Source organism: Amblyomma mixtum, chromosome 10 (genome assembly GCF_055824585.1).
Source record: "Amblyomma mixtum isolate Tamu chromosome 10, ASM5582458v1, whole genome shotgun sequence".
NCBI classification, from domain to species: domain Eukaryota; kingdom Metazoa; phylum Arthropoda; class Arachnida; order Ixodida; family Ixodidae; genus Amblyomma; species Amblyomma mixtum.
In genome coordinates, this window is record NC_143021.1 from 46,154,866 (window position 1) to 46,167,366 (window position 12,501).

General features: G+C 49.9%; 1 protein-coding gene across 1 annotated transcript in view; it reads left to right on the top strand.

Moving 5' to 3' along the window:
- LOC149325696 (uncharacterized) overlaps positions 1–12,501 on the top strand; it is a 343,155-nt gene that overhangs the window by 61,970 nt on the left and 268,684 nt on the right. The window contains exon 5 of the mRNA XM_089564368.1: positions 11,224–11,382. Within this exon, the coding sequence (XP_089420494.1) occupies positions 11,224–11,382 (159 nt within the window). The remainder of the gene's footprint in view (positions 1–11,223; positions 11,383–12,501) is intronic.

The window sequence follows — 12,501 nt, forward strand, 5'->3', positions numbered from 1 at the left end:
TACTTTCGCCGGTTCGTCAAGAATTTTGCTGCCATTGTCGCCCTGCTGGCGCAGCTTCTCGCTGGTAGCCACGACTTGTCGGCTTGGTCCCCTGCATGCGACGAAGCTTTTGCAACGCAGCGCCAGCTTCTCGCCTCACCTCCAATCTTGCGCCATTTCAACCCTTCCGCGCCTGCAGAACTCCACACGGACGCCAGTCTCGGTGCCCTTCTAGCTCAGCGGAAACGTGGCTTCAATGAGTACGTTGTTGCTTACGCCAGCCGTGCGCTCACGAAAGCGGAGACTAATTATTCCGTGACAGAAAAAGAATGTTTGGCGATTATTTGGGCGATCACTTTGACTTTATATGGGCGCCCGTTCGATGTCATTACAGAGCACCATGCCGTTTTCTGGCTGTCGCCCCTCAAAGGCCCGTCTGGCCGCCTCGCTCGTGCGGCTCTCCGTTTACAAGATTACGACATTCAGGTCATTTATCGTTCCAGTCGTAAACACTCCGAGGCCGACGCTCTCTCGCGCTCTGCTGTGACCTCTGATCCTCACCCACCATCTATTTCCGGCCTCACACCCTCTTTGGCACCGTTGATATGGCTTCTGAGCAGTGCAAGGATCCTTGGATTACTTCTCTTCTGGATTTCTTAGCCAACTGCTTAGCGCGTCCCCCTTCTGAAGCGCTCCGTCGTCAAGCTCATCACTTTGTCGTGCGTGACGAGCTGCTGTACCCTCGAAACTACCTCCTCGATGGTCGCAAATGGGTGCTCGTGATTTCAAGGCATCTTCGCTCCGCCATTTGTGCCAGTTATCACAATGGCCCGCAATACGGCCATGCCGGTCTGCTGAAAACTTTTACCCGCCTGCGCCTTCGGTATTATTGGCGGGGCATGCACCGTTTTGTCCGCCAGTACGTACGCTCTGGCATGGAATGTCAGCGCCGCAAGAACCCACCGTCGCACTCACCTGCACCTCTGCTACCTTTACCGTGTCCAGCCCGGCCATTTGACCGCGTTGGAATTGACCTTTATGACCCTCTTTCTAGCACTTCCGCAGGGGACCGCTGGATCATCGTCGCCATTGATCACCTGAAGCGCTATGCGGAAACTGCCCCGTTACCAGCTGCGACGGCCTCTGACATAGCCGGTTTCATACTTCAGAACATCATTCTTCGTCACGGTGCGCTTCACGAATTGCTGAGCGATCGGGGTCGCGTCTTCTTGTCCGGCATGACCGAGCGCTTTAAACGGACCTTCGGCGACATTATGGCCAAGTACATTTCTGCCGATCACTCCGACTGGGACCGCGTTCTACCTTTCGTTACCGACGCTTACACCTCTGCAACGCAAGCCACTACTGGTTTTCCCCCGTATTTTATTCCCTACGAACGCGAGCCTTCCTCCATCATAGACACCATACTCCCTTACCACCCCGATTCGTCCGAATTTGCAACCGTCTCTCAAGCTGCCGCGCACGCCGAAGAATGCCGTCAACTCGCCCGTTCCTTACTTCTCACGACCAGCACCGTCATAAAAGCTCACGCGTCGCTTCTGCCGGTCTCCCGCCGTCCTATCTTCCTGAATCCTTGGTTTGGCTTTGGGTGCCCTCCTCCAGCCCAGGACAGTCTACAAAACTGCTGAGCAAATACCAAGGCCCCTATCGCGTTGTTCAGCAGACAACCCCAGTTAATTATCTCGTGGAGCCCATCACGCCTTCGCCTGATCATTGCCGCCGCGGCCGTGAAATTGTGCACTTAGACCGCCTGATGCCCTACTACGACCCAGCTATCCGCTCGTGCCCTTAGGCCGCCGGGATGGCGCCTCTTCACCTGGGGGGTGTTGTAAGAAAGAGAGTTGGGGTTTGACGCCCCAGCAGCTGGCGCCGACGAAGGAGAGAAAGAAGAAGGAAGACGAAGCTGACGAAGTTCGGGCTTTGCGCTCCTGTTGAGCAGCTCCGCTCGATTGTGGACGTCCACATTAATTGTGCGAGTCACCTCATTACAGTAACAACAAAATTCTAAGTGATGTTTCTGATTCTCCTGTTACTCTCGTTGGCGCATTCACATCATTTAGACAACAGTGCACATTTAACAGTAAACAGTCACACCTCACCGTGCTGCACGAAAAGAGATTAATGTTTAGGTCACCGCCAAGGGCGATATTATACTTATGTTGGTTTACATATTCAAGAAGGGAATCCAGAAAAGAAAAGAAAAGACTCGTATCACCAGATGGCGGACGAGAACACACAGTAAATACATATGAAGGGAATTTGAGCGTAAGTACCTCATAATGGGCGTTTACGCAACAAAAATCATTCAGAAGTTCACTAACCATATCTTTTAGTATGAACAGTGATACGCCACCCCCTCGTTTACCCTGGCGGTTCAGACAGTAACTCTTGCTTACCAGTAACTTTAGCATATTAGTAACTTAACTGGTATGCTAAATGTCTCGTCCTGTGTACAAAAGCATGTTTCCGTGAACAGCACAACGTGAATCGGTAACTTCACTTCTGCAAGAAAGCACTCAATGTCGTCTTGCTTCCCTCTGCCTGATAGCAGATTAAAATGAACAACGTTTAAACATTGCTGAGAAGTTTTGCAATGAAAAGCCAGGTCCGATGAACAGACTGGACTTTGCACAAAAGGAGGCATCGAAAAATAAAACAAAAAATAACTGAACAAACATCAAAGTGGCGTTCACATCACGCGTTCGCAAGTTTAGCAAAATCCTCCGGGCTACGAATGACAATAGCAGTCTCCCCTTCCTATTTTCTAATAAGTGGACGACCACCGGCATGCCACACGAAGCGATAGCCGTTTGCTGCGGCCCAGTCCCGGCCCAACTGCAGGAAGCTTTTGTTGTACTTCGTCAGGTTTTCCGATATGGAAATCTATACGGGCTTCGAGCCACTTGGCGTGAGAAACGTGCAAGAATCGCGGGCACTTTCCTCGGTTTAGCAGGGAGACGGTGAACACTATCGATGTCACTCTATTTCACCTCTTGCAGTCTGATCGTTTCAGCGACATCATTCAGTTTAGCTAGCAAGCCTTCTCCAGGTGTAACGGGAATTCCGTGAACTTCAATGTTGTGCGTCCTGCTATGTAGCTCTAGCTCATTTACAGACAGTTTCAGTCGGTCAACGGAGCTGCTATCGCACATTTTCTCTCTTAGCTTCTGGACGCGCTTTTTAAGGCTACCTATTTCTTTGTCTTGTTGTTTCTGTTTCTCTAGGATGGCTTCATATTTGGCTTACATCATTTCTATGCCCTTACTTCCTCGACTTGAGGCGGCAAACACGCGAGCGCGTCTGCACAATATCAGCGAGGTTTGCTTGATTAAAGCTTCCTGCCGCCATGCGATGTGTATTGCAATCAGCGCTTCTGAAAGGCGTGATTTGTTTAGAAATGGCTTTTACAGCACGGCTTCGATGCCTATACGCACCACGCTGAACCACGCGTGGCTTTGTTTTGTGATCACGCGGCCACGATCTGCCCGTGCGGTGGGGGAGCGTGGCTGTACCCATCAAGCTCCCGCCTTTCGCTCTGCACAACTTTTGCCGTCATCACAGTAAAGGACAATATAAAGAGTCCACACTCGGCTGAAACATGCCTCAGGAAGTACGTCACGACTACGCAAGCGTCTAGTATTCTCACCAAACGCGAGAGGACCCAAGCGTCCAAAGAAATGTTCTTATATTCAAACGTACAAGCTTCTTGTTGCTAAATAATTATCTGTTGTTTCAACGACACTGTTCTGGCATCTATATTGTGACGAAGACGAAGTTGGCAGCAGCGCGGGACGGAGCGCTCGCACTAGGCCAGCGGCCATTAAATCATCTCTTCTCCATCGTTCATCACTCCTCATTCTTCGGCTGGCCGCCACGTTACAATATGAAGATGCAGTTTATTGAAAAACTCTCCGAAGCTTTTTTCGTCTTCAATGTCAGTCGTCTGCACTGTGAGCACTCGACTGTGGTCGACGGTTGCGTCGGTGCTGCTACGTTGTACAAAATAACTTTTCGCATGTCGGACGACAGGTGAGACGCGTTTTTACAACAACGCTCCTTGTAAACACTGGCATAAAGAGTCAGCAAAGGCTATTGTTGCGTTTTTACATCGCAGTTAGCTGTTCACATTCGGCACAAGACGCCCGGCGCCCGTGTGGGCGGTTTGTTCACAAAGTAAGGGGGTGGGATGGGGTGGCGTGAGGGGCCAGAACATAAATGAATACAGCATGCAGTAATTTCGCGGGGCAGGCACAATATTGTAACTTCAAAGCAGGCACAATATTTTAAGCTTGTGATAGGGGGGCGTATAAGGGAGGCAATCTGCCTGCCGATGTTGCAGCACAGTTTATTTTGTCACTTTGTGCGCCAGCTGCACAGCATCACCATTTGAGGACGTCCAGCTTGTACTTTTTTTTCTGCAAGCACTAGCGATGTATTGTCGCCGCTGTGTTGTTATATTGTTTTTCTTCTGTCCCTTAAAAATTTCAGATTTGCTTGCATTAAGGAACACAGTTATATTTGTATCGGACCTTTCTGTACCATGCTGGCCTCGGTATCTGTGCAGCCTTTATGGGCTCATTCTCCGACCATCCCGACCAGACGGGTTTCCGTCAAACACTAGACTTCAAGCATATTCGCCAGGCGTATGGCCAACCCATCATCACTGAGACACGACGCTATGTTTCGTTGACAACACGGACCGCAGCATTCAAGGGGCACCTCAAGTTCAACCTCGACTGCAAAGCCCAACGTTTAATTCCCCGTTCCTTACTTTTGCATCGGCCGGTTTGCACAAGATTTGGGTTGAGCGTAGTTTCAAAGGCGGAACGACAGCTTCTACAGGCCAGGATCCTCGAATGCAAGGACAAAATCAGAAAACTGGAAAATGATGTATTTTTCGCAAGACGACCGTTAGAATTCAACTGCCCGGAAGAATTCACTAGCATACAACTGCATGCAAACTTCCAAGCTGGCCTTCGTTCGCGACAAGCTGAGCTTGCTCACGAGAACAAGTTGGAGAGGCTTAGGCTGTGCCGAGGGAATACTTCGTCGGATGCCCCCAAAGCGTTTGTGCGGAATCTTTCCTCCTACCAGCCGAACAAGGCGGAATTGTCTGTCTTGAACCTGGGCCTGAATTTCAACACTGGTCCCGCCCCCGACGCCAGGAAGGTTATATGTGCTGCAGAGAATGCTTTAAACCAGGTTGAACCGTCGCGTCGAGACGAAGCCCGCACACGCGTGGTGAGTGTCCTTTCCAAGCTACTCTTGCATTCATCGATCTCTCCCCTTACGCGCCAAGAAAAAGAAGCTATTACAAGCCTCCGTACTAACACAGATATTGTGATACTTCCGGCGGACAAGGGGAATGCCACTGTGCTTCTAGATAAGGGCGACTACAAAAAGAAAATGCTGGCCCTCTTGGAGGACGGTAGCCTTACGCTCGTCTCGCTCGAGATCCGACGGCCAAGGTGCAGAGAGAACTACAGAAATTGCTGGCCGATGTCTTTCGAATGGTGCCCCCGCAGCGTAGGTCGCTGTACTACTACCTCATGTGCCACAATGGCTCAGCCCCGGCGATCTACGGCCTACCAAAAATTCTCAAGCCTGACGTCCCTTTGCGCCCCATAGTGGATTTCACGCGTTCGCCGCTTCAGAATCTGTCCAAGTTACTGCACAAAGTTATCTCGCCTCTCGTCGGCAGGAGCCCTACACACTTACGCAACACCCATGACTTCACCGAAAAGGTTCAAAACCTTGAAATCAACGCCGAAGAAGTCATGGTTTCATTCGACGTAAAGTCACTCTTCACGAGTGTGCCGATTGACCTTGCCGTGGAAGTATGTACAGCCGCCCTTGAATCAGACCCATCACTGCCAGAAAGAACACCGATAGATGTGCATGACTTGACCCGCCTTCTCAGATTCTGCCTGTCAAACACGTACTTCACTTTCGAGGGTGTCCCGTTCAGGCAGATTCATGGAGCCGCCATGGGTGCATCAATTTCTGTGACGGTCGCCAACTTGACCATGGAAGAAATCGAAGGCCGCGCCCTTGCGTCCTTCACGCCTGCCCCGAAGGTGTTCCTGAGGTACGTGGATGACTGTTTTTGCATCCTGAAGAAAGAAGCATTACATGACTTTGCTATTCACCTTAACAGCTTGGAACCTAGCATACAGTTCACCGTTGAAGAGGAAATCGACGGCCATCTCCCGTTTTTAGATATTCTCGTTTCGAGACAGTCCTCATGTCTAAATTTCACTGTTTACAGGAAACCCATGCACACCGGCCGTTATCTCCATTTTAAGTGCGTTCACCCTGATTGCCAGAAACGTTTCGTGGTGTCTTCGCTCCTCCGACGAAAAGAGGTGTGTTCTAAAGGAAAACACCGGATTGCTGAAGATGTACGTGTACGGCGAGGCTTGTCCACCTGTGGTTATCCTGTACACGTCATGGACTCTGTACAGCTTCAATTGGAACGTCCCAGGCGTCAGGCAAATCCCGCAACCCAGAAACGAGCCGCGATTCCCTATGTCCCTGGCATCAGCGAACCTTTGGCGCGCATATTACGGTCATACAATGTAAAGACCGCACATGTACTCGCTCGAAAGCTGAGGAGTCAGCTTGTGCACGTCAAAGATAAACTAAAGAAGGAAAAGTTCCCCGGTGCTATTTATTCGATCCCATGTGCGGACTGCCCATCTGTGTACATTGGCGAGTCGGGTGACTTTGAGCGGAGACTGCGTGATCACAAGAATGACGTCAAAAACCGGCGCGCAGATCAAAACGCGCTTGCCGAGCACTCGGTATGCGCCAAACACAACATAGACTGGGCAGAGGCACGTGTGATCGAAAAAGAAAAGGACAAGATATCACGCCTCTATCTGGAATCGCTGATTATCCAGACGACAGCGCATACGCTTAATCGGAATGACGGGAACTTGCCCCCAATCTACGCCAGGTGCCTGGGTTCGCTCTTGCGCCGTGTATAAAATGGACAACGCAGCTACGTTCTGCCTCATTGTGAACAAGGCTCCCGTGGGGGAGCCGAAACGTCATCTCATCCTTTCTTTTGGTCGGCGCCTTCTAATTTCGTCATGTACCATCCCGACCAGACGGGTTTCCGTCAAACACTAGACTTCAATTCTGTACATTTCCTTGGAATAAACAGTTTCCTCGACACTTCGTCTGTTTATTAAATACTGCATGCTGAATAACCACTTACTCTTAGCAGGAGACAAACACGACAGACAGAAAGAGCCCTCGTTGATTCATGAATCTATAGCGACCTGTATTATAGCTACACTTTCTTGTACAACTCACATTAAAATAGCTTCGGTACGGCGAAATTCGCGGAAAGGATTAAGCGAGACATTGTCCACCTCCGGCCACAGCCGAGCCTGGCTAGCGCACAAGGTATACAAAATTTGCGCGTCAAGCCATAAGAAGAATTGTGTGCCAGTTGCTTTCACCACCCTCTGGGGGGCTCAAATCCATTGTGCGATGCGTAAACAATCTGAAATTCGCTCCAGTGAAACCGAAGCAGGAAGTGTGGGTCAGTTGGCCCCACAACCGCTAGGTGCGCTAGAATCGATCGGCCCGCTAATGACGCCGGGATAATGAAACAAAGGGCATTATGGAGGCTGTTACATACGAGGTAGCATGGTCGTGTGCCGGAGAGGGAATGAGGGACGTCTGAGACGAGGCTGCTGGAAAAAGACAATGAGAGAGGACTTTATACAGGAATTTACATATTTACAAGTGAGCTGCAGGAACGCTGCATGACGACAGCTCATCAGGAGACCATTCGATGACAAAGAGCCCCTCGGCCGTGCCGCTGCCGGGGTTTTAAAGAGTTCCCTTCCCTAGGGTCCCTAGATGGGGGCCGGGCCTGCAGGGGGAGGAAGTTCTCTCTTGCACCAATCACAACACACAAACACTCTCACTCCCGAGGGATCACACCGCCGTCACGCGCTGGGAGAGGGGGAACGATGCCATCGCACAGACGCCGGAATGTCCTCGATCGGCGTTCCCGCGCATTTCGAACGCGCGTTCACACTCGGTGTAGGGGAAACGCTCGCTCAACCGGGCAGACGGACGCGGCTTCCGTGGCAATCCAGGCGCTCACCCAACGCGAGTCTCGGGGTTAGTCGCCGTTCCGCTGCAGCCATGCCGTTGTCTTCCCCACGACGAAGGCGAGACGTAACAGGGCACAACAAATATGAAGTACTTAGAGGTATTTGGAAAGGAACAACGGTGCCGGGACTTACTTTCGGCAATGCGGTTCTGTTCTTAAGGCGCAGAAGTTCAGTCGAGATTAGACGTAAATCAGAGAGCTGTTGGAAGATTAGCACTAGGTGCCCACGATAAAACCACAAACGAGGCAGTACAAGGGGATATGGGCTCGGCCTCTTTCGAAGCACGGGAAGCTAAGAGTAAAATACTATATGAAGAAGGCCTGAGGAAATTGGACGATAACAGGTGGGCAGCTAAGGTATTTAAATATATGTACAGGAAGAGCGTTGACTCGCAGTGGCGGAAGAGAACTAGAAAACGAACTAGTAAGTATGCCGGACACGAGGATGGAGAAAGAAAGGGCATTAAACGACAGGTTAAAACCGCGGAAGTTAAAAATTGGATTAACTCAATAGAAAAGAAACATAGTGTAGAACTATATCGATACTGGAAAAGGCAGATCAGGAAAGAATTTTTCTATGATAACTCAAGAGGCAGTGCCCTACTTTTTGAAGCTAGGTCAGGGTGTCTTAGAACGTGCAGTTACAAAAAGAAATTTAACGAAGAAGACACATGTGCAGTGTGTGGTCGATCTGTGGAAACAATTGAACACCTCATACTCAAATGTAGAGGTATCCATCCGGATGTCGACGCAGGCTCAGGCACTCTTCAGGAGGCCCTAGGGTTTAAAGATAACAATGGTCATGCAAATAAATCTGCAGTAGAAGTTAGCAAAAAGCGATTTGAGGATTGGTGGCTGAAAAGCAGAGATGTGGCATAAGGTTAGAAGTGTAGGAAACCGTAGGTAAAGAAGATGGCGAGTCTGAATGAGAAATGACAACACAGTTGAAGAAAAATAAATAAAGAAAAGCTGAGCATGGTGGCAAGTGCCACCACCCCGTTTCAAAGGGGGCGCTCCCATCCATCCATCCATCCATCCATCCATCCATCCATCCATCCATCCATCCATCCATCCATCCATCCATCCATCCATCCATCCATCCATCCATCCATCCATCCATCCATCCGTCCATCCGTCCATCCGTCCATCCGTCCGTCCATCCGTCCATCCGTCCGTCCATCCGTCCGTCCGTCCGTCCGTCCGTCCGTCCGTCCGTCCGTCCATCCGTCCGTCCATCCATCCATCCATCCATCCATCCATCCATCCATCCATCCATCCATCCATCCATCCACCCACCCGTCCGTCCGTCCGTCCGTCCGTCCGTCCGTCCGTCCGTCCGTCCGTCCGTCCGTCCGTCCGTCCGTCCGTCCGTCCGTCCGTCCGTCCGTCCATCCGTCCGTCCATCCGTCCATCCATCCATCCATCCATCCATCCATCCATCCATCCATCCATCCATCCATCCATCCATCCATCCATCCATCCATCCATCCATCCACCCACCCACCCACCCACCCACCGATTTTGGGTCTATGGGAGTGTCCTGTCTTATTCTTTTCCTACGCCGTAATTGTGAGACGCCTCAGACACTTCGAAGCGCCTTTTAGACGGTGCTTTTAGCCGGGAGGCGTGTGGGTGGTCCAACGTAAATGTTGGTTGGTTTGTTTGTTTGTTTGTTTATGGGGTTTAACGTCCCAAAGCGACTAAGGCTATGAGAGACGCCGTAGTGGAGGGCTCCGGAAATTTCGACCACCTGGGGTTCTTTATCGTGCACTGACATCGCACAGTACACAGGCCTCGAATTTCTCCAAAGAAATTCAACCGCCGCGGCCGGGATCGAACCCGCGTCTTTCGGGACAGCAGCCGAGCACCATAGCCACTGAGCCACCGTGGCGGCCGAACGTATATGTGGCGTGCGGTTTTTGACTGTGCCCACGAACGCGCTGCCGGCGTTTACTCCAGCAGGCGTAATGCGGTGCCCTAAGACAGGAGTATCGCGGCTGTTTTTGAATGGCGCGACTGCGAAACGGCAACGTTCCAGAAAATATTGTTGGATAAAAATCTCTCCCAGTAAACGACACACGGGTTTCAGTCCTTTTTTTTTCGCGATATCACTATTTATGATTACTTTTGATCTGGTTTGTTCATTTCAAAAACCATTTTCTGCCTGTGAAAGGGCTAAACGAACACGGGTGTAACAAGGCCAAAAATGTATGTGGCCGTTTTCGTTTAATAATTAAAGCACTTTAAGCATGCCAATTTTTAATCAATATTCCAGTTGCCATGTTTTTAAAAATCATCATAGAGCCTGAGAAAACAAAAAAAAAAATTCAAAGGGCGTATTCTGAAGGAACTAAAAAGTAAGTTACTTATGTTCGTATTCTGTAAGATTTGTAAAGAAAAAGGTGAATAGTGACGTTGCTCGGGGGTTTAACATATTAGATACCTGTTGCAACGGGCGGCAACATCTTTGCCTCCCTTGCTACATTAATTAGTAAAGCACTACTACTACTATCGAGAGATTACTGCGTTTCAAGCAGTAGGAGGCTACTTTAACGAAAAACGGCGAGCTTGTAAGGCAGGAAAATCAGAAGAATGAAATACAGAAATGCCCTGGCCAGTCTCCGAGGTTATGCACGGTCCTTTTCAGTCGTGATGTCACGTCAGCGTGAACTGAAGCACAATGGTGGTTTGAGCTAGTTGGTACATGTTTAAAATTTCACCAGCGCTGCGACTAGGAACAAGAACAGAGAAGGAAGACAAGGACAAGCGCTACTAACAACTGAAAGTTTATTTGAAAAAACACAGATTATATGCACACAACTGACAACACAAAGCGCCTGCGCTTCCCGCAAAAAGCACGCAAAAGAAAGTTAAGAATCTAGATACAAAATTTCACATTCATTTCACATTCAGTTGTTAGTAGCGCTTGTCCTTGTCTTCCTTCTCTGTTCTTGTTCCTAGTCGCAGCGCTGGTGAAATTTTAGTCAGCGTGAAATGCCTGGAGAAGAAGCGCTTAACGAGTCTTGATTTCAACACAGCCACCAGGGGCCAGACAATGTGTTGCGACTGAGGTGAAATACTTGGCGCAGATGAAAGTGTTCCTGCCGAGGGAAGCTGGCCGGCCGCACTGCCGCTGGGTGTACCCGGTCGTGTTCGGCGGGGGTCTGGTGAGCGGAGACTCCGTGCGAGTGGACGTCACCGCAGGCCCCAGCACTTGCATCCTCCTGACCAGCCAGTCCTTCCCAAAGGTGCTGGGCTCGTTCCAATTCTTCCCACGACATTTTTCTTTCAATCCAACGATGATGCTTTGAAGTTCGCAAAATTGGTATAAAAATCATTTGGAGTCGAAGCTTGAAAAGCGGTGTATTGTGACGCACCTTGCTTTAGTTTCGCTTTTTGTCGTGTCCCATCGCGCCGACTTGGGTAAAAGCAGGTTAGTTAGGCACCTTAATTATTTACATCCTATATATACTACTTGCTGACGCAAGTTAGATTACGCCGCCGCGGTGGCTCAGTGGCTATGGTGCTCGGCTGCTGGCCCGAAAGACGTGGGTTCGATCCCGGCCGCGGCGGCTGAATTTCTTTGGAGGAGAAATTCGAGGCCCGTGTACTGTGCGATGTCAGTGCACGTTAAAGAACCCCAGGTGGTCGAAATTTCCGGAGCCCTCCACTACGGCGTCTCTCATAGCCTTAGTCGCTTTGGGACGTTAAACCGCATAAACCAACCAACCAAGTTAGATTACATCTTCTCGTCCTGCACCGATTGCAAAAGACTTATACACATGGTATTTCGGTACGCGCAATTAAGTGGCCCTACAGAGCTAGGAAAACAAAAAAAGCGATGTGCCCCTTTTTTGAAAAAAAAAAGTTTAGGTAACGTAATAAAATATTCCGATTTTTGTTCTCATCATCATCATCATCAGCCTGACTACACCCACTGCAGGCCAAAGGCCTCTCCCATGTCTCTCCAATTAACCCTGTCCTTTGTCAGTTGCCGCCACTGTATCCGCGCAAACTTCTTAATCTCATCCGCCCACCTAAATTTCTGCCGTCCCCTGCTACGTTTGCTTTCTCTTGGAATCCACTCCGTTACCCTTAAGGACCAGCGGTTATCTTGCCTTCGCATTACATGCCCTGCCCAAGCCCATTTCTTCCTCTTGGTTTGAGCTAAGATGTCATTAACCCGCGTTTGTTCCCTCACCCACTTCGCCCTCTTCCGATCTCTGAAAGTTACACCTATCATTTTCCTTTCCATAGCTCGCTGCGTTGTTCTTAACTTAAGCTGAACCCTCTTTGTTAGCCTCCACGTTTCTGCCCCATAGGTGAGTACCAGTAAGATACAGCTGTTGTATACTTTTCTCTTCAGG